Genomic DNA, 22,571 nt, shown 5'->3' on the forward strand with positions numbered 1-22,571 from the left:
ACCAGAAGCTGGCTTTTCTTTTATAAAGGATTGTTCCAAAATGTGAGTGACTTTTTCCAATTTATCCAATTTAAGGAGGTACGCTTGCATAGGAGATCAAGTTTCAAAGCTCATGCCCTGAACTCACGAAGAAAACTACCCTGTGTAGTCCCACAGTGATTACTTTCTCATCTTGTAGTTCCGTTGGAGAGTCAAACCACTGGATGATAACAAGTGTGACATCAACGGACCCAAGAGACGGAGAGAGGGGAAGCTAAGGGCAGAGGCAGAACCAGGGGCTGCCGAAGGAGGTGACGACGATAATTGTCTAACATGCTTCTTGCAGGCGATTGAAGAATCTTTATTCCTTTTGTTTCTTCATTACTTATGCAGAGCCGGAAGGAACTGCAAGTAAATGCTATTTTCTGGCATGATCAGACAAAGGGACAAAAGAATAAGGAGAAATACTGGTACTACACAACCCCGAATGGATTCATCGATCCCTGTTGTTTTTGGAATAGTAGCCTGTCACACGGTCTTCTGAGAGCAAGGCGTGTTATTTTTGAGGAACAGAGAATAATGGGAGCTGAAAAAGACAGAAACAGGGAGATAGATCAGATTTTGGTGGCAGGGGACTAGAAACAGTAACTAAAGCCAGATATTCACTGATTGGTGTGTTGTGAGCTTAATGGTAGACGTTGAAAGGACTAGAGAGTAAATAGGATCTGCGAATGGCTGAACAATAGATAATTGTCCTGTCTGAAAATAGGCGCTGCAGTCAACAGTAATTTGTTACATTTTTTCTAGCCTATTGTTTTTTTATTTCTAGTGAATTACCTGACAATTTTGTCATTTCCTCGTCACATCTACTTTCGAATTCCCGTGTCGAGTCGTATTTGGCATCCACTGCTGTTTAACCGCGTGGTATGTAATTTACGGCAGCCATATTCAGTGGTGACTACCGCATACCAGCATGGCATTGGGTACTTGGAATGAATGGGGCGTACTCCCAACCATACGATTGCCATGTGGCTGAAATAACTGGTTTATAATTATACCTCCGTATTGCAGTCACCTTGTAAGACATCAGTTATACCTTGTCGTCATTTTTTGGTTAGTATGATTTGAACACACTTGATTGTGCCGGTAGCGATTTTGAGCACTTGAGTGTGAAGTTGTGTTGTTGGCTGGCATGTGTAGGCTACTCATTGGGCAGTGACCATAGCAGCATGACAGACATGCATAAATAGGACCATACCTAAGGTGCCTAAGTTGATTATGCTAACCTTATGTGCCATAAGCGACCTCACGGGAAAAGTGGTGGGGTAACAATAAAAAGGTTAATTTCTTTGAAAGTGTGTGTACAGAGGAATTAGATTAAAAACTTATTTTTACTTGAGCAAGGCGTTTTAGAATATACTGTTTTGGAAATATTGTTTATTCGTATTTTTTTTTTTTTTTCATTACTTATGCAGATCTGGAAGGAGCTGCCAGTAAATGCTATTCTCTGGCATGGTAAAAAAAAAAAAGGGACAAAAGAGTAATGAGAAATACTGGTACATAACCCCGAATGAATTCATCGATCCTTGTTTTGGAATAGTAGCCTATCACACGGTCTTCTGAGAGCGAGGCGTGTTATTTTTGAGGAACAGAGAATAATGGGAATTGAAAAAGACAGAACTAGGGAGACAGATTAAATTTTGGTGGCAGAGGACTAGAAGCAGTAACTATAGCCAGATATTCACGGATTGGCGAGTTGTGAGCTGAATGGTAGACGTAGAAAGGACTACAGAGTAAATACTCAAAAGAACATTTATCTGACCGACTGAAAGAAGCATTTGCCACCGCAGCAACTGTATTAAACATCTGTTCAGACCCAGAGACCCAGCAAAGTAGTCAAGTCTGACAACAGTGTCTGATATGAACAAAGACAAAAAAGGTACCTGCCATATATTTAGCCTGTTCTCCTTTAAATTGAGCTTTCGTTTTCTTGCATACTGATGGCCATGATCTGAAATAATATAGCACTTGCCTTAAAGGGTTCGGAATAAACAAATGGCTCCAATGCTTTCTTCCTTTTTTTTCTTTTTCTTTCCTCCTCTACTGAACTTCGTATTTGGCCTCCGTGCTTCGCGACCACATTCCTGCCAACCGCTCCCCTCTCTCTCTCTCTCTCTCTCTCTCTCTCTCTCTCTCTCTCTCTCTCTCTCTCTCTCTCATCTGAGTGTCTGGTTATTTTCTTATCACACTTGGATTTATGGAGTCGTTCATGTCAAACGCGTTCAAGACAAAAAGGGAATTGACCTAACCCGTCAATTTGAACTGTACGCTAATAGGGAGGAACGTCGGCTCTAATTGGTTTGGTGACGTTTAATTGTACTCTTAGGTATTATTCTATACGAGCTTAATGGCGCACGCTACACTGCGCTGGAACCCGGCGCTGCCCGTCATGTCTCCCCTACCCTCCTGATCCCCTACCTACCCCGCCCCCACCCGGGGCCGACAAACAGGTTTGCAGGGTGGGTGGATGTGTCATGCCTCCCCTACCCTCCCGGTCTCCCTACCCCGCTCCCACCCTGGGCGGACAAACGGGTTTGCAGGAGGAGGGTGGATGTGTCATGTCTCCCCTACCCTCCCGATCCCCTACCTACTCCACCCCAACCCTGGGCGGACAAACAGGTTTGCAGGAGGAGGGTAGATGTGTCATGTCCCCCCTACCCTTCCGATTCCCTGTCTACCCCGCCTCCACCCGGGGCGGACAAACAAGAAAGAGTCACTCGGATTTTATTATTAGAGATAGATACATGGTGTCAAGGAACGTAAGTGTTTGATAAATAGTACATACTGGGACTTTACCATTAATCCGAAGAGGTAGGGTTTCTGGAATTGGAAGAGTTATAATCCCGGTTGTATATTTTTTTATACTTTGCGAGTCGATTTGCTTTTAATTGGAACTGGGGAATGGTTATCTTTAGGAATATCGCTTATGTCTGCGTGTGATGAATATTGATGTATAAATTTCCCTTTGATTTAGGACATTCTGCCACGCCTTCTGGTACGATGGGTCAGTTTTCTTTACGTAAAAATGATTACTTTTATACCGTAACTATCCGCAACAGATGAAAAACATCAAACCGATCGTTAGACTGTGACGTTCTGCTGTAGCTTTGTGAAATAAACGCCATTTTGAACTTTTGTCTCGTCTTCGAAGTGTTCCCACAAGTTTAAAGAACCGTGGGTAAGTGATGATTAGCTAACGTGACTTAATTTCTGTGTGCGCAGGGAATATTAGTCAATCCCAACGGAAGCCTTTTCTATGTGACTCATAATTTCAGTCCACAGCGAATGTTCAACTTTCTAACCCAAATCCCTTGAGGAAATGTCAAAGCTCCCATCTTTTGATATTATCCTCCTTTTTTTAAGAATTGGGGCAAAACCTCTTACCAAAGTCATGCAAATTATAAGGGGGTGCAGTTAAGGTACCTATGATTTTTGGATAATGAAAAGGAATTACTTTGAGATTATTTTTATCTTTAGGAGTAATGCCTTTTAGAAACAGTTTTCGCGAGACCTCGTCCGTTCAATTTAATATGGTGTCTGATGGTAAACTACTGTTTTTTATTAGTGCTGGGAAAAATTGGTGTTACTGCGTTATTAGGTGGTTGATATAATACGATAATGATACGTAAAATGTAGTATTTTTTTTGGTTGCCTATTTATTGGCTATATTTCCACGTGGAATGGAATGCTACGTAATCTGGTAATTATATATATAAACTTGGATCTTGTGTTGGAGTATTAATCTATGCACAGTATCCAGTCTGATTTGTGTAATAGCATGCGAAGGAGGCGTCTTGAAAGTCGGATGCACGTGTGTTGATAACTTAACGCCTATGTATTTTCGATGTCGGAGTTGTGTGGATTAATCCTGAGGCCATTGAAACTCAAGCCTCTTGTTCCTCTCATTTGTGATGTCATTCAGTGTTCGTTCGTTGCCTGCAGTAACCAGTGCAATGCATTGGTCGTGTTATTTGTTTTCCAAATGCGTGGCTGAAAATAGACGTACTGACACGAAATTCGGTGAGGCACGATGGAAACTCACATCGGTAAGGAATATAGAGAAAGAACTTTTTTCATCTCTCAATAATTTAATGTGTCGCGAGGATTTCCAAGGAGACTTTTTTTTCCTTTACTTGGTGCAAAGAAGCTCAGACTTCTAGTATGAATTTAGGGGCCTTGTACACATTTAATGACTTGCACTCTCTATGACAGTTTGTTAAGCTTTCCATATCTTTTACTCTTTTTTTTTTTTAAATTCTGTATAGTTACTTGGTGTCTTGGGTCTTAAAAATAAATAGCTTACTTCACGTGAAAAGATTATTGTGAAACTTTCACTTGATTGATCATTTTTTAGATTTTTACTTTATTTCAATAGTATTCATTTCAGTAGTATTCATTTCAATAGTAATGAACTCAGACTTGTGACCCTGTAACCGCCAATGTGAACTGTTTTTACTCGTAAGTATGTTGTGATTAATTGTGTAGTAATCTTTGTGCAGGAGGAGGAGGACTTGGTGAAGGAGTGTTGCCTGCATTTGTAAATGTTACTGACACACTTTTATCTTACTTATTTCTTGCAGCCCAGAGATATTTCTCAGATTCCTATCATACCGTCAGAAGTGAGTAATTCCAAGACCAAAGGCTTACCCACCACCCTCCCAAAGAAAAGAAAGAATATAGGCTTGCCCATCCTTTTAAAGTAAAGAACAAGTTTTAAATCATGAGTTTTAACTGTATGAGTCCATTTTGCCGTTGCAGTAACTGCCTGTCTAGACCTGGGTCCATGTCTAGTTTCCCACCTTTCACTAAAGCTGCTCGATGTTCATCTTATCTGATTTGCTTCAGTTGGACAATAATGTGAATTCGCTCCTCACAAATCCCATCACATTAGCCAGATTTGCACCGTGGACCTTATGAACCCATTGAAAAGGCCGCCCCTTGATTTTGCATCCCAAGCCAGCCTGGTGTGGTACACATTAATTACCTTCTGCGTCGGATATCCAGAACATTATCTAAATGTCACTTCTAGATAGTCAGTCTGTTTGGATTAACATTTATTTGACACCTTCATTTACCTGACTTTCTTTCACTGCATGGAAGACACAGGATATTATAACAGTCTGACATATTAGCGAAGTTGAACGACGTTGGTATGGTAAGTAGGCTATTTGGGTTACCAACCAAACAATCCTAACCTATGGTTCCAACATGGGATAGCATAGTGGCGAAGTTTTCGCCTCTTTGGGATCAAGGATCTTTAATTGGGAGATATATTAGGTTCAGAATGATGGGGATGGCAAGATCCCTCCTAGTGATCACCATGAAAGGCCTGACTGCAAAGTTTTCTCTTCTTTGTAGAAATTAGAAACCGTTATCCCCTATAATCAAAAGGAGCTGATGTTACACAGTAAAAAAAAAAAAAAAAAAGTTCCAATAAGGGTACTTGTTCGCCTTAAGAGTCCGTAGTAACTGAATTTTCCCTGTGGGTTAATGCCAGCCATATGATCCCTGACCAGAAGGTCCTAGAGTTCAGGTTGAGGATTCGGCAACAGCCCCCTATTGCTTTCAAAACTAAAGGAAAGTACAGCAGAAGGAGTTGATTATTTTTGTCATAAACTTATTAACTGCCTTCTTGTGAGTACATCATAGAGTATACTGTTATGGAGACGCGTGGTTTACTGTTATGGAGACGCGTGGTTGATTTTTTCAACCTTTTTATATTCATTAGCATTCAGTTGATTTATTATTTATGTGGCTTTCTCGGACCTTATTTGTAATTATTTTTCAAAATCTGATACTAACGTATATCGACACTTCATGAGACCACGTGGAAATCTTTTCACTGTAAACGTGAAATTTTATGAAGCTTTGCTTAATTTATCAACCGGATTGTTGTGGCGCACGTTCTCCAGTGATTGGCATCATCAGTGAAATTAGTATTTCTGCAAAAAAGATGTACTTGCTTTAGAGAGAAAGAAAGGAAGAGCAGCATGAAGTTGATATTGTTTTTAATTATCGTTCATCTTACCAGACACGGTCATTCGCGTCATTGAAGTGACTCACTCATCAACTTAACTTTTACTTCCGGAGTAGTTTTTTTTTTTCTTCTTCTTCTTCCTTAGCCCGAGGAAGCTTAGTTTAATGGGGATGCTTTCTGGTGACTGTGGCCTGAAGTTTCGCTCTCTTATATGCCACTCTTTTTCCTATACTGTCTTACTTGAAATAAATATCTTAGAGTATAATCCACCTACGGATCAGCCCAGTGAACTGATAAACAATTTGAGCATTTTACTTAAAATTTTTATCTTGTTAATTAGGATCGGAATTTCGTTCGCCATGCAGTCGTGCATATTAAGAAGAATTGGCTCAGCTCTTACCCAGCAAGAATTGAAGGCAAAACTAAAATGCCTAATCAGTGCCACAATGGTTTCCTAAGAATGAAGGAACCTGAACATTAATAGTTGGAGTGATTACTCATTACGCATTGCATCCCAAGTCCTATTTAAAACACAACGTTCGTATTGACTTAACTTGAAGTGGATGTATAGTCTCCGTGTCCGAGTTCTAGTTAAAAAGAATCCTGTTCTGTCAGCATTAAGTATTGTTTATGTGCATGCCATTAGTGGTTAAATTGGTTAATCATTCATTTGTCCCCAGAGTTTTGTATTTTTACCTTTTTAGTGTGTTTATGTGACGAGTGGTCTTGATGTTTTACCCTCGTTTAGTTATGTGCTTCATTATACATGTGTTTCTAACACTGCTTATTTTGCATCTGGGACTTGACAGTATTATCATTACACTTAAACTGGGGAAAGATCATTTATAATTTTTTTTAGAATTGGCCGATTTCGGGTAATAAGCCCGGTAAGATGTCGATATTGTTCATTTAACTCAGAAACATTTTAGCCTCTCTCTCTCTCTCTCTCTCTCTCTCTCTCTCTCTCTCTCTCTCTCTCTCTCTCTCTCTCTCTCTCTCTCTCTCTCTCTCTCTCTCTCTCATCCTTTTTCTTCTTCTTCTCCTTCGTTTCATTTTTCTTCTGTGACATTTTGACAGAACTTGGCCTATCTCATCACTTGTCTGTTCCAATCCAAAGAATATTTATTTAAAAAAAAGTATAGTTCTGATAGACTCGGTAACACGTAGTAGTCAGATGATGAAAGGGGTCATATTTTACAATGTATCAGGAAGGCTTGAAACTGTCATAAATAAGAAAATGTGTATTTTATAAATTTATCCTCAACTCAAATTTCCACTTTCTTTCATGGCAGTGTACTAACCCCCTTCCATCTGCATGATGGATATTCCCCTTCAAAGCTTACCAGAGCTAAAGCTGTCATAGTGTGTTACTGAAAACACTTGCTTGTTTGTCTATTGGGTTCTGTCACTTTCATGCCACTTGGGGGTGTAATCGTAGTTTTTGTTCCTTTGAGGGGCCATTGTTGCTTTGGATAAATGTTGTACTTGTAAGTAAGCTGCGTTGTATTCTAACAACATGGGTAGACCCCTGAAGCGGACCGTTCTGTTTGTCTGTAGATAAAAATATATTTGCTCTGAAGCCACATATACACGGATGTTCCCTCAGTATGCAGATGACTGACACTTTTGATGTTTCTTGCAGTGTTGGGATCCCTCTCATCTCCATTTGAGAGTTTCAGAAGTGAGTAACAAATAACAAACATTGTGCAACATAGTCTAAGCTTAATGAACCTGCTTTAAGTTAAAACAAAAACAATAAAGTGAATATCATAAAATATGAGAATTATGAAAATTAATTTGTTTGGATTAACACTTGAAACTTTTGCACCCCCGTATTGTGCTTGGATCATCATCTTGGTTTGTCTTCCGTTGCATGGTGAAGAAGCCGTGTATGAATATGCACTATTAGCCACTCCCGGTGAGTTCAGGTAGTTTGTTATAGAATGCAGTGATTTCCCCCCCCCCCCTTGCACGAATAGCATAATTATACGCACAGAATTGTGTGCGTGTGCCTGTGAACCTATATCTAGTTCATTTTAAGGACTAGCTTTTGTGGTGTGTTTGCACAGTCACGTAGAGGACTCTTTTTTTCATATGTTGATATAACCACGTCACTCAAGAGATCCTGACACGAGATTTTTACCCAGACTCCCTGCGATGGTTTTCATCCTGTCTTCAAAATCATTTCTATTTTTTTTTCTTTTCTTTTTTGCGGGTTGTATTTGTCGTAATTATGGAAGCAGTACAATCTCCCATCCACATTTGGAGTGAAGTCGCCGCGCCTACTCTTTTCCTCCTCCTCCTCCTCCTCCTCCTCCTCCTCCTCCTCCTCCTCCTCCTCCTCCTCCTCCTCCTCCTCCTCCTCCTCCTCCTCCTCCATTTTTATGGAAAAAGCAGAAAAAGACCCAGTAACTTAATTGCAAGTTTTCACGACCAGAAACCCATATTTGAGAAACGAAAGGAAGACCACGTAAGTGGAGATGAAGATTAAGTAAAAAAAAATGAATAGCAGTAACAATATGTAAAACAAAGTTATCGAGTGTTCATGCCTTCCTAATTAAAAAGAAATTGTTATAAAATCTTGTACACTACATTTTGGATCATCCAAATGGATTCATGTACATTTGACTTTCACATTAGTAAACCAGCGTACATTTATTTAATGCCTTGCAGATGTGACTAGATAGAGCTCGAGCATGTTGATTTATGGATTTTTTTTAATCCTGTTTTGATTTGCAAACCTAATCTTTGTGTATACCGTCTGAACCCACTCGAGGATGCTTTTGTGGAGACTATCGCACTTGAGCACCTTTCTGAGACGTATTATACACTTGTTTGTGTGCTGTTCTCCTGGCCTGTTTTTGTTTGTCTCGAATTACCCAAGTATTTAAGCGTGAGGTCTCTGCTGGTTCTGACTACCCTGGTAACTCTGGTCTAAGATACCTTCGTCTGCAGGCGAAGGCAAGCCCTATCTTTCCATGTCTCCCTCTTCCTTAAGTACTTGTCGCCTCTTCCCGACTCCTCGCCTGTCAGCTTCCTCTGTTTTGTGCTGTTCATCTAAGATAACGGAACGCTGCTTCCGGATTTTGGCTACTGGCAGGCATTATTCACCGTATTAGAGTATTGCGTTTTAGTAACATCCTGTTGTTTTAGTTCCATCACGTTGCATTTATAAAGGAACCCATCTAGAATGAAAAACGCTATGCTGTGAGGTCTGGTATCTCGTTTATTATTTGAAATCGTTTATTATAACGTGCTCGTTGCAGTAACCTCTTTAGAAAGGTTGTTATCATCTTTAACAGACGTCTGGAATAGATGAGGAGGTGGTGTAGTCAGTTGGGTATGCGACTGCTCTAGGAAAAACTTAAAACTCTGATAATTCGCCCTTGTATCGTTTTCCCACTTCAGGATTCACTTTTCATATGTAACCTTGAACTTGAAGATTCTGAGTAAATGACAGTAGTTATAGCTACGACGGGCTGCTTTTATTTTGCACATTATTTATATCACATCATATGTTGCCACAAAACCAGGTATGGTTCGTAAAGCTTATATCTATCGAAACGGTGGTGGAAATGCCATGTGCTTCAGATATTCTGTTATCCAGTTACAGGAATATTGTTCGGTGGATGTCGACAAATTTTAGGTTCTTTTCCCTACCAAAGATAATTATGGTATCCTGTTTGACCATCTTCTACATGCCACGAGCTCTTTTACTCAAAGCATCTTCAGTGTCTGCATCCCAAGCACTAGTGCACGCGACTCAGTTGAAATTCAGCGTTCGCTATCTCTGGAGGTGCCATATTGCATCACTGATCATTACCTGAGGTCTTCATTCGTTTTACTGTAAAAAAGTGGGATGGTCTTCCTGGTAGTATTATTGGTGCCCAACGTGATAAAGGGAACTAGAGTACTACTTTAAACCACCATGCACGCTAGATATTTATTTCCTTTTGCCCTTACTTCACTAATGGAATTCCATTCTGTGGAAGGTTCCTATGCAAATCAGTGGCTTTTTGGTTTTGCCACATGCGAAGGTTTGTTCGTTTTGACTAACAGCAGTAACAGTAATACCAATTTATTAATACAACGGTCTTTGTAAGGGTAGACACTCCCTTGGCATTGATAGTAAAATATTTTATGTTAGTTTGTTTCGAGTTGATCCTTTTACTGCGTGTGAATTTGCAGCAACTGTCTCTTGTTAACCTTTGTATTTTAAAGTGGTATAATTACTCATATAATACCGTTTTATCGTCACCTCAGTCTGTTCAGTTACTCTCCTCCCACCTGTATCGGTAACACTAGCCTTTCATTTCATTTGCCTGCAATGCCTGTTGTCTGTACCTGTGGTGTGTGATGTTAGATTGTCATTGATATGGTTTATAAGCGGCCTACCCACCCGGTTAGGCAAGTGTCTTTTATCATTGCCTTCGACTGTGCAAAGTTTATCCAGGCTCATGAGTAGTCAGTGCCAGTTTTCACGTCGATCAGTGTCAGGTTGATCAATTGACCGAATTTGGGAAGGAGATCAGATTTCAGCATACGAGAACGACCTCATCTAATTAAGCTGAAGAGGGGCAGCTACTCAATAACAGCCCTCACGATGGCGGTGAAGTGCTGGTCGCGGCACTCGTTCCAAGTGAAGGTGGAGTAAAAGACGAATGGGAAGAGGCGGAGGCGGAGGCGGAGGTGGAGGCAGAATAAGGCAGTGCCGAGCGCGCCACAGGTTACCAGGACAACAACAGTATGCACCGACAGCCCGTGACTGGAAGTGAGCGTTCGTGGCCTCTTGATCATCCCGCCCACCTCTCGTTTTCCAGCGTTGAACTCATGTGTTGGAAATCGCAGCCGATGATTTATAAATAATCCTCCATGTTTCCCTTGAATCCAGTTATCGACGATAGATTTCTTAAAGCGGGAATAATTATGCAAATCTAAGACAGTCTTTGCAGTATGAAATTGATTTGTGTGCAGACCTACTTTTGCGTTTGTAAGTATTCCCTGCCTTGGTTCCTGTGCTTACGTCTGCGAGTGTAGTGTCAAGTGAAATTTTCTTGTCCCTGAGCAGAGTTTCTCAAGAATGAATAATTTTTCGACGTCCGCCCATATCATTAGGTTTTATCGTGTGGAGAAAGTACTGTAGATATTATGTGGACTTGACAATGATATTAATGGTAATTTAGGTGGTGTATTTTAATAATAATAATAATAATAATAATAATAATAATAATAATAATAATAATAATAATAATAATAATATCAGATGCCGTCCATGACATCTGTGAACATCGTTATAACAACTGTGTTGTTATGAGACAATAAAATTTTAAAGTAAAATAAAGTGTCGGTAATGTGTAATGTAATCCATAGCAATATCATTGCATTAATTGCAATTTGAAAAAATACACACGTGTAAAGTATTTATATATATATATATATATATATATATATATATATATATATATATATATATATATATATATATATATATATATATATATATACTCACTATATATATGTACTGTATATATGTATACGTTATATGCACATATATACAGTATATGCACTCCTGTGTGTGTGTAGGGGGGGGAGGGGGAGCGGCGTTTTAAGAATGATCCTCGGGCTTGCACGAATTTGTATATGTACATATATTTTCTAAAAAGTCGGTTCAAGTTTAAAATATCGTGAATAATAACGAACATTAAAAGACACCACCTTTTTTCGTTCCTTACGTAAAATCCGAGCGAGAGGTGGGGCACTTCGCTCATTATCCCCTCGCGACCTTGGCTACGGGCAGGCAGAAGGGAATGACGTCAGCACGAGATGGCGATGACGTACGGATGTGCAGGACCAATCATTAAGTGGCCGGGGGCTTTTCCACCCCGTTCCATTATTCTTCGTTATTGAATGTGTTGTGGAAGCAGTTTACATTACAGTTAATAATTTTTTTTTTCATTTTCTTATTTTATTACTTTTCACAAGTACTCAGCGATCATGTTTTTTTAATGTTTATAATTATTCAGCTGTCATTGCTTAATTGTTTCATTGTCTTGGGTTCATATCAGGGATTTTGAACTTATTCCATTATCTGTGATGGCGTTTGCCCATTCATTGTTAGATTTTAAGTGCTTTATCAGTTTATTCATTATTATTCTCTTTTTTAGCCATTCGGCAAATCCTGTTTAATGATTGTGATTGAGATGTGATAATAAGCTTGAGATGATTCTTGGTCTTTGATTTATCGCAAGCAATCAATAGTTACTGTATGTGTTTTAGTGTTGTGAATAATATGGCCTTACCGTACGTAGGTGTGGTTTAGCATTCATAACTTTTATTTTAAGGTGTTTTAACATATCAGCTTTCCTTTTAATGTGTTTTGACTTCCTTAACTTAATTTTTTTAAGATGTCCTCCCTTTTCTATGGTGTTATTGGCTTCTGAACTTCCTTTGTTCATGGTTTTTGGCATTCTTAACTTCCTTGCTTAAAGTAATTTCTTTACAAGTTTGTTAGAATTCTTAATTTTATTTTTTTAAGGGGTTTTAGCATAATCATTTTCTTTTTTAAATTATGGTTTCATGAAGAAACGTAGCCAAGAGAACGTGGATTTTATCTGCCTGTGTTGTTGATGTACTTCTTTTGAATAACAGGTTCCTTAGCGGGAGACAGAATTCTTGATTTTTGAAGCGAAGTCAAAGTCTTGAATGATGTGACAAACTCAGCTATTAGATAATGTGACTGTACAGAATGTTGCTGAATAATTGAACGAATTCTGCTCTCATTATAAGACAAACTCAGTCATCAGATATATAGTTTGGTAAACGGTGTCCGAGTTTGACATATATTTAAGGTAATAATAGGATAATTGTATAGTATGATTTTTGACAAAAATTTTCTTTAGAGAGAAATTGGCTATCAGTATGTGACAAATCCATCTCTCTAGAAGTTGACTAATACACCTCGGCTTATGGACAAACCCAGTCTTCAAATGCAGTAAAGAAATCAGCTTCTGAATACTGTAACAAAGTTAGTTTTTGAATAAAGGTACAAACTCAGTAATCGAGTACTATGATGATAAAATTCGAATTACATAAACTAAATATTTAGACAAAAGAGTGATTTTGATGATTTCGACCCTTAAGTGATATATCAATCTCGTCTCTCAGAAAGCTCCAAAATGAATTCGTAGCTCAACCTTAACTTGATAGAACGCTCTCAAAATCTTAATGAAAGTGAAACACTCATCTTTTGAAGGATATACCACATGCCGTTCTTGGGGGTGTGATAAATTCGGCTCTCGCACGTGACAAACTTTAATAATCTTAGGAAGAATTTTCTTATAGATTAAGAAAGCCTCTCAAAATATACGACCAACTCAGTCCACAGTATGTTGATGAAAAAATCAGTTTTTTGGCCCATTTTACATACACGAATTTTGCCATGTTTCTGTGTTATGTTGGAAGTAAACTTAAAAATGCTACCCAGATAATTAGTATGCTTATATCGTAGGATCACGCCATCGCCGAGGGTTATGTACATTTATTTTAAGGTAACTGAAATGGAGGCTTTTGCTCGCTGGAGTACGGTACTTGTTTCTCTCTCTCTCTCTCTCTCTCTCTCTCTCTCTCTCTCTCTCTCTCTCTGCTCTTAAATGAGACCGAACATGATTTTCATAATTGCTAAGTTTATGAATAATTATCAGATTTGCAAGAGTACAGTTCATGGCTAGTGTAAAAAGGGTCCCTTTCAGACACCCGATCTTTTTGTCTCTGCAAGACACGTGTCTATGGAGCGTGCTTCTATTTCTCTTTAACGGCCTAATCATCGCTGAGTTGTTTTCTTTTTTTGTTTTGTTAGTTGTATTTGTTTTTTTCTATAACTTTTCCAAATGGTTAAGAATTAAACGTCTACTAAGTTGGGAGTGAATAATACCATTGCTTATGTGTGGTGTTGTGTGGAAACGTTAATACGTAATGAGTAAATGTGAATAAATTAAAATGAATAAATACGAAAAACATCAAATTAAATCTTTCAAAATAGTGTTTAAATCGGTCTCGGGACAATCGGAAAAAGTGGTCCTTTTTGCAACTTTTCAGCCACCGATTTTTCTAGCACAGTCCTTCCATCTGGCATGTTTTTATTCGCTAGTAACCTTTTAAGTACCTTCGGAATGGCTTCACCCCGGTGGGATGATGATTATCTCGTCAAGGTCCTCCTGTTTGGTTAGCATACACTTATCTGAGCATCAACACTCAAGCCCAGCGTTCGTATCTCTCTTCCCTTCCTCCCTCCCACAACATTAGCGGCGACCCACAATATTCGACTAAGACCTATGTACCTAACCCCGCAGGTGACGTCAACAGAGGCGTAATAGAATTTAGGGAATGTATCCGTTCATACTTATGGTTAGAAATTCGATCACGGGTTGTCCAGTTGCAAGATGGACACGCTACCATACCACAGGCTTCAGGGAGAGAAAGAGAAGAAAGAGAGAGAAAGAGAGAGAAAAGAAGAAAGAGAAAAACTTGCTAGAACGTGCGGAGCATTTCTCCTTGGCATTCAGCCGTGCGATGGCACGTAGGCTGACGTTATTTGAATCAGAGTGTAAACATCTAGAAACTCGGCTGTAGATTGGTAGATCCCGCAAGATTAATTACTTGCGTGAAACTTTGTGGTTTAGAGAAATTTAAAATGTAAGTTGGGGACGGACTAAAAAATCGACGAATGCGATTTAATTTGTTTTTATCCTTTCTTTAGCACTAGAGTCTTTCAGAACTCTGCGTCATTTGAAGACATTAAATAAAATGTATGTACGTGCAAAAAAAAGGGTTGGTAGTATTAATTCATATGATTTTCATGAGCATCATTTCGCATTCGAATAAAGCATTACAACATGTTCGTATATATATATATATATATATATATATATATATATATATATATATATATATATATATATATATATATATATATATATATTGCATGAATGAAGGTTTATCATTACAATAGAAACAAACCTAATAACGTTATGTTTGAAAACAGAGATACTGAGAAAGCAAATATATATACAGCACATATATATATATATATATATATATATATATATATATATGTATATATATATATATATATATATATATATATATATATATATATACACACACACACAAACACACATAATTTGCTTTTAGTATCTGCTATTCAAATATAACGTTATTAGATTTGTTTCTGTTGTACAGAAAAATCTTCATTCGCGCAATATTGCCATCTGTTTCATAGGCATAAAGAATTTATTGACTCTCGTAGTTGGCGTGATCCTTATCCTCGGTATTTTAATTACTAAATGTTAATCGTTAATGAAATTATCAATATGTAGTAAAAAAAAAGTTATCGTTTCTCTCTCTCTCTCTCTCTCTCTCTCTCTCTCTCTCTCTCTCTCTCTCTCTCTCTCTCTCTCTCTCTCTCTCTCTCATGACAATACAGTACTAGGTGTGGGCTTGTCGTCTATGCCGATGATACTACTCTATTTGCATCCATCCCATCTCATGAATTTAAATTTCAAGGTGAAGATAATTGGAAGTGAAGTTGAACCCTAACAAAACTAAAAGGATGGTTGTTAGTAAGTCTAGGGAGTTGGATTTCTCTCTCTCTCTCTCTCTCTCTCTCTCTCTCTCTCTCTCTCTCTCTCTCTCTCTCTCTCTCTCTCTCTCTCTCTCTCTCTCTCTCTACATTGACAGTATTTCTCTAGATACGTACAAATCATTTGGAACTGTAGGTATCAATACTTGATTGTAAATTCGCTTTTGAGAACTATTTCCCGGCTATCGCATCTTTATCAATAGCACAAAAAGTTACTTGAGAACTTCAGGATTTTCATAGACCTGTCTGTACAGAGGAAATGATTTAGATATTGTTCTCCAGCTTCCTCCGCATCGGCTTAATGGCATCTGAAATGAGTAAACAAAAATTTCAGTTCTATCAGGTTTCCAATTCCAGGTCATAGTATTAATCTCTGGCACCGTCGTTCACCTAGCTCTTCCATGCTTTATCGTTATTTTACCTGAGTTTTGTTCATCTTTTGCGTTCAGATCTTCCGAAAATATACAGTGCGCCGCAGTTAATTATAAGCTTATTTTCTTCTGTGAGGTTCAGTACTGTCCAGTGTACTAGCAGATTTAAATAATTTGCGTTTTCACATTTCGTAGTTTGTTTATTTTTCGTTATATATCTGATATAGTTATTCTTTACTTCTGAATTACTTCCTTCGTACTGGTCTACTTTCCGTGTTGGTCTTGTAGCTTCATCGCATGTGCACATAAGGCAGTGGCAAGAGGCTGGACTGGGACGAAAATATGAATTGGCATTATTGTGGTTGATCGATTACGCGAGAAGACAGGGTTTATTTTCGGATTGTTTTATTTAAAAGAATTATTTTTTCGAATATATATCGTGCATAACTTTTTCCCCGCGATTTTCAGTGTTATTGATTCTTTCGCTGGTTTTTAAAGATTTCTTTCTTTTACAGAACAAGTTTTTTCTCGCGTTTTTTTAAAAGATAACGGGACGTTCAAAATATGTTTTTACCTTGGTTTGTTATTCATGTTTTCATAACATATCTTGCCGTTCAGTTTTATCAACGACATCTTATGTTTTTGCATGTAGACTTCCATCTAGTATATACAGTATGTATGTGTGTGTGTGTGTGTATATATATATATATATATATATATATATATATATATACTATATATATATATATATATATATATATATATATGAATTTGTTTTGTTTCTATGACACTAATGTTATTTTGATTATTAGATGTAATATAATATTTTATCTTGTAAGGTTCGTTTTAAAGAAGCATTTTCTCTATCAGCCGGTGATTATTGACCAGTTTCATCAGATTTAGTTTTTCACTCATATGGCTTTCCATATTTTGTTTCCAGGCTTTGACACAATTTCTTTTATCTTGAAGCCTGTTAATTTGGTTGTACTGTATCATTTTCCTCAACCAGAAAGTTTGGTGTGTGAAGCTACTGCTAATAATAATCTATACTAATATCTGAGTGGGTCTTGTTTGTCCTTCCTGGGTGACAGCAGGGGAGACATGACACGGCCATCCACTCCATGCAAAGCAGTTTGTCTGCAGGGCAGGTAGGGGAACGGAAGGGTAAGGGATACATCCACCCTCCTGCAAACCTGGTTGTCCTCCCCGAGTGGGGACGGGCTAGGTTGGGGAACGGGAAGGTAGGGGAGACATCTATCCCCTCCTGCAAACCTGTTTGTCCGGCCCAGGTGGGGGGGGGACAGCAGCGCCAAGTTTCAGTGCGCGGAGCACACGCCAACAAGCTCGTAATAATAATAATAATAATAATAATAATAATAATAATAATAATTATTACTGCACACTTTAGAATTGCTGAAGCATTTATGATAACTCTACAGCTGGATTTATAGGGTTATGACCTTAAGGGTTTCGACAGAATTAAGATTTCGTTCCTTTGGAATATGTTATCATGACACCTGTGGACAGGCGGACCTCCTCTGACTCAGATATATTAGGAAAAACTTAAAAGCAACCCATTCCTTGTTTTTGTTCTGGCTTGGATTATTTTCCGGAGCGGACTTTTAGTGAATTTCGAGGGAATAAGGAACTTCGTTCCCCACCGAGATTTTTCTTTCTTTTTTTTTTTGCCCATTTCGAAGTTATGTTTCCGAAAATACCCAAGTTATTCCCAGTCAAAACCGAGTGAATAATTATGATTAAGAATAAGAGGGAGAAAATGTTTTAGAGGGAAATGCTAAATGACTAGGTTTATGAGGGTTGAAGAGATGTTTAAAGAACGAAATCTGAGAATGGCTGTGGAAGAGATCGTCGAGAGAGCGTAATCATGTTGACTGGGATTTTCAAGCATCGATAAGCCCTAGGATTTGATGTGATGACGGGCAAGATGCTCAAGTATAATATATGTGGGAAGAGTTGTTGATATGAAAGGGACAAGTGGTAGTGGAGACTACCACTTGGGGATATAACATTACTATACCCTGGCTACTCTAATGGAAAATGTAACGAGAAAAAGGAAGCCATTAGGTGACTGTTAAATAAAATGGCTCAGAGTAACCAACTTGTGGTTGAATAAATACAGTTTCTAGTGGTTGTCTTAATTAATTTTCCAGTCATAATTAAGAGAGATTTGGCGTATGCTTTGCCATATTTCCGATCGCCTTTCTTAGGTCAAGGACGGGCAGCTGATGAACTGCCATTGTCATTAAGGGGCCATAAAACCTTTTTCATCACCTCTCACCGAGAGTCTGTCACATTCAAACAGAATATTTACAATGTATCGAAATTGCTTAGTATGCTTATATCGTAGGATCACGATAACTTTATTGTAAATAGTTAATTGAAGAGCGTTGTTTCGCCTTTGATTATAAGTTAAATTAAGGATTTTTCACTGAATGCAAAAAAATCAAACAGCTTGTCATCACATTTAATAAGTTTAGAAACTCAAATAGAAAAAAAAAACTTGCTTGCTTACAACTACGCCCACATTGCTGTTTGCTATGACCTGACATCAACCCTCATTGTATAACGGTTCTCCTATAGTATACTTTGGAATGTCATGGAAGGCTCTTGATCGAGATTATAAAACAAAATACTTTAGTAAGGAAGAACTGTGACAGTTTAAACCGAGGAAAAACGAGTGAATCAAGTGCTTGTTAAGAACCAGTTGTGTGGGAAGTTTGCTTGTGGAAGATTCAGTCGATGGCAGGTGCTGGTTTGAAGTAACCCATGAGGCTGATGCGCATGTTGTTTTCATTCGTATTAATATTTGTAGACAGAATGATGAGAGAAGTCAGGGAAGGAACTGGTAAATAGCAAGATTTCTTGAATAATAGACGAGATTGGTGCTTATAGATAATACGTGTTCATTGCCAATAGCAAGGTAAGGCTGCGGGCGCTTATGAAAGAGTTGAAAAGTATAACCGTAACAGAATCCATAGTAGGAGATCGCATCAACCACGAGCCACGCTCAGTTCACCAATCTTCTTCCCTTACATGTACTCTTGGTGCGTGGATACGAAAGCATATCCACTCTCAGACAGTGATCCATTGCAACAAGTCTGCCACACCACAAAGCCAGCGCTTTCTCGGAACCCTTATTCTTCTTCCCTAAGCCTATACGTACGTGTGATTCACCTTAGCAACAAAGCCACCAACCCATCACCCTCCATTCTCCCCAAAACATCTTATTACGTCCTCGTTTCTCTACATTCCTTACCCTTGTTGATCCGAGTAGTAGACAAACCCTTTCTCCACAGCAGCATCCACATTATTTTTTGTTTTTGTTTTTTTTCTCTTACATTTGACATTCAGTGGCTTTTAAAAGTGAATTGATACGCTGGTGTTTTATTGTAAGTGGGCGAGCTAATAGACGCGTTTTATGTTAGTGTGTGAGTTCAGAGATACCCTATTTCATTTCTTTAGCCAGTTCATTCGTTTTCTGGCATTCACCACTAGCTCCCATACACACACAATAAACACACACGTGTATAATATATATATATTATATATATTATATATATATATATATATATATATATATATATATATATATATATATATATATATATATATATATATATATATATATATATATATATATATATATATATATATATATATATATATATATATATATATATATATATACACATACAGTATATTGTGTGTAATTTCAAGATGATAGAAGGAAAACTATGTACAGTAGTAGGTGAAGCAAGGAAGGTAGCAGGATGTATGTAAAACACTGGGAAGTGACGTGGTATGTCCCTGTAAATGAAGGTGGGAATGTGAGAAGGGATTGTTAAGCTAACTCTCCCATATCGAAGTGAAGTTTGGATGTTGAAAGCAAATGAAAAAATAAAAGGATGGGGTTGTTAGATTAATTTTTTGCTTGGTGTGTTGTATCAGAAGGAGTGAAAGTTGGAGAAATAAGTAGAAGTGATGAAAAAAAAAGGTTAGTATGGGCGCAGTGATGAATCAGAATGTTTTGAGGTGGTTCAGTCATGTGGATAGACCGGGGGACAGTGCATTAGTAAAAAGAGTTGATGCTCGGACGTGTTGAGAGGATTGATGGTTGTAACATGTATTGAAAAGGAAGGACCTCCATATTCAGGAAGCATAAGAGTGCGTCCAAGATATAGGTGAATGATGCAGTTTCTTTAGTGAATTCAACGTGCTGCTGGTAAGCCACATGTTTACAGTAGGCAGGTGAATGATACTGCTACTGTGGGAGTTTTTTGCATTGGGGATCATCCTCGATTTATCATTTAGCATCTGTTAGGAAAAACGGGATTAGGATGAAACAGTTTATAGGTAAGATTTTATGATAGAGTTATAACTTAACGCAAGGGCGATTCTGTTCACGGGTGAAATTGCTGCACTTTCTAAAAAATTTTAGTGAGGTTTAAAATTCGTCTTTATTAAAGTAACTTATGAAGTTACCGTTTCAATGATGTTTTAGTTAGGGAAACCTAATTTCTATAAGTGAACTGTTTGCTCTCCTATTTTGGTAGTTGTGAATTATAATCGTTTGATGTAATTACTGTCCGGTGCTTTGGAATAAACTCGTCAACGATGTTCAGTCATATATTTTTATCTGTATAAAGAACATCGAGAAGATCTTGGGTTACTCTGAACGACATTTATAAAATGATTTAAGGGAGTTTGAACAGGTGGAATCCTCAGCTTTAGGATTTCACCCACTCGGTTTTGGGAACGTAGGCGTTTTCCCTTGCGTCATCGTCAGATGGTCTCTCTCTCTCTCTCTCTCTCTCTCTCTCTCTCTCTCTCTCTCTCTCTCTCTCTCTCTCCAAAATGTCAGGTTTGATGAAGGTTATATCTTTTGCGGTTTGTAATGTCTGTAATTTAATTTTACGTCACATTTTTTTTTAAATCTTAGGAAACGTTCACAGGCGCAAATTATGGTGAAATGTATGGAGAATTTAATGATATATTTAGGAAGTCGAGCGATTATTATGTCAACCTTGTTTGGCAGTCGTCAGTCGATGGTCATTGTGTTAGCAGTAATGGCGTCTGGAGTTTTGCGAAATGTAAATTGTGTTCGATTTTTTTTTTTTTTTTTATATTATAGGAGACGTGCTGGAGCAATTCCAGTTGCGGTGTTGGTGGCTGTATTTAATTAGCAATCAGAGGTAGAGATTGCTGTACCTTTGGGATTTTTCCGTTTGCCGTTTAATTGATTAAATTATTTTTTTTGTGCGGGTTTATTGCTGTCTGTTTGCAGCTGATAATTAGAAGGCCTCATTGTCGATGTTATAGGGCGCACTTTGCTTTGTTTTGTACTTCGATTCAAAGGCTTATCGTTTTACAGGTTTAAATTCAGTGATGTTTGAGAAAGTCGAGTTTCTAATTCTCTTATGTCATTTACGTGCGATGGGTTGCCCTGAAAGTAGTTTCGAGAGACATAGGCCTGTGAGATTTGCGGTCGTCGTAATCATAGACTGTATGTTCTTTCATTGTTAGCCTCTCTCTCTCTCTCTCTCTCTCTCTCTCTCTCTCTCTCTCTCTCTCTCTCTGAGGTAAATATCGCATACAAAGAATTTGATTGTTATCAGTATTTTGACCTGCATTGTTTACGTTGCATTCATGAATCCATTTGAAATGAAAACAAATCACTTGTTTCAACGCCTGTAAGCAATGTGAGGGCATTTATGAACAGATTCAACCCTGCAATTGTCTTTGCCATAAAAGCTCGTCGTTGAAACGTGAATTATGCTTTTGGCCACTGGAACAATTGGTGAAACTGACTCATGGTGTGGAGAACAAAGGGGAAAGTGCCCCCTCCCCCCCTCTCTCTCTCTCTCTCTCTCTCTCCCTTTATTTGTTTTTGCTTCAAGAAGGAAGGTGACTGTTGTTCCTGTATGTGTTATGTTTTAGCAATTATCAATCTGTGTATGTGCTGTATTGTTGTGCTTATAGATGTCGGCCGATCACTCAGCCTCATGTGGAAGTCGTAATCAGACATTGTGCTCTGTTGCATGGAATTTGGGATGGCGAATTGAAAACACTGCTGTCGTTTACCTTTAAGGTGGCATCATTTTTCTCGCCCTTCTTTCATGTGGCTTCCACTTTCAGGCGTACATTTTATTATGAAGATTTTTAAAGGTGTTTTCACATACTGAGTTGTGTAACTTATTCTCTCTCTCTCTCTCTCTCTCTCTCTCTCTCTCTCTCAATATATATATATATATATTATATATATATATATATATATATATATATATATATATATATATATATATATATATATATATATATATATATATATATATATATATACACTGTATATGTGCACACATACATATACATGTATATATACACATACATGTGTGTGTGTGTTTTGTAAGTCTGTGTTTTTTGCTTGGAGTCAGACTAGAAGCATTGTTTAAAATGGTGGTTTGATGCTGATGCTTAAAATTATCATTTTTGCTACTTTTTTTTTTGTATTGACTCCAGTCGGTTCTTT

General features: G+C 37.9%; 1 protein-coding gene across 20 annotated transcripts in view; it reads left to right on the top strand.

Moving 5' to 3' along the window:
- The window catches only part of Stim (stromal interaction molecule), a 240,478-nt gene that overhangs the window by 105,350 nt on the left and 112,557 nt on the right, over positions 1 to 22,571 (top strand). For 2 of the 20 annotated variants that reach the window (XM_067132355.1, XM_067132361.1), the window contains exon 2: positions 7,659 to 7,697. The exons of 14 other annotated variants lie outside the window; for them this stretch is intronic. In XM_067132355.1, coding sequence (XP_066988456.1) covers positions 7,659 to 7,697 — 39 coding nt within the window. Of the gene's footprint in view, positions 1 to 4,619; positions 4,659 to 7,658; positions 7,698 to 7,898; positions 7,935 to 10,759; positions 11,007 to 22,571 lie in introns of those variants that run through there. 4 more of the 20 variants (XM_067132365.1, XM_067132364.1, XM_067132343.1 and 1 more) reach the window with 3 other exon arrangements.

The sequence above is a fragment of the Macrobrachium rosenbergii genome, chromosome 31 (genome assembly GCF_040412425.1).
Source record: "Macrobrachium rosenbergii isolate ZJJX-2024 chromosome 31, ASM4041242v1, whole genome shotgun sequence".
Lineage (NCBI taxonomy): Eukaryota > Metazoa > Arthropoda > Malacostraca > Decapoda > Palaemonidae > Macrobrachium > Macrobrachium rosenbergii.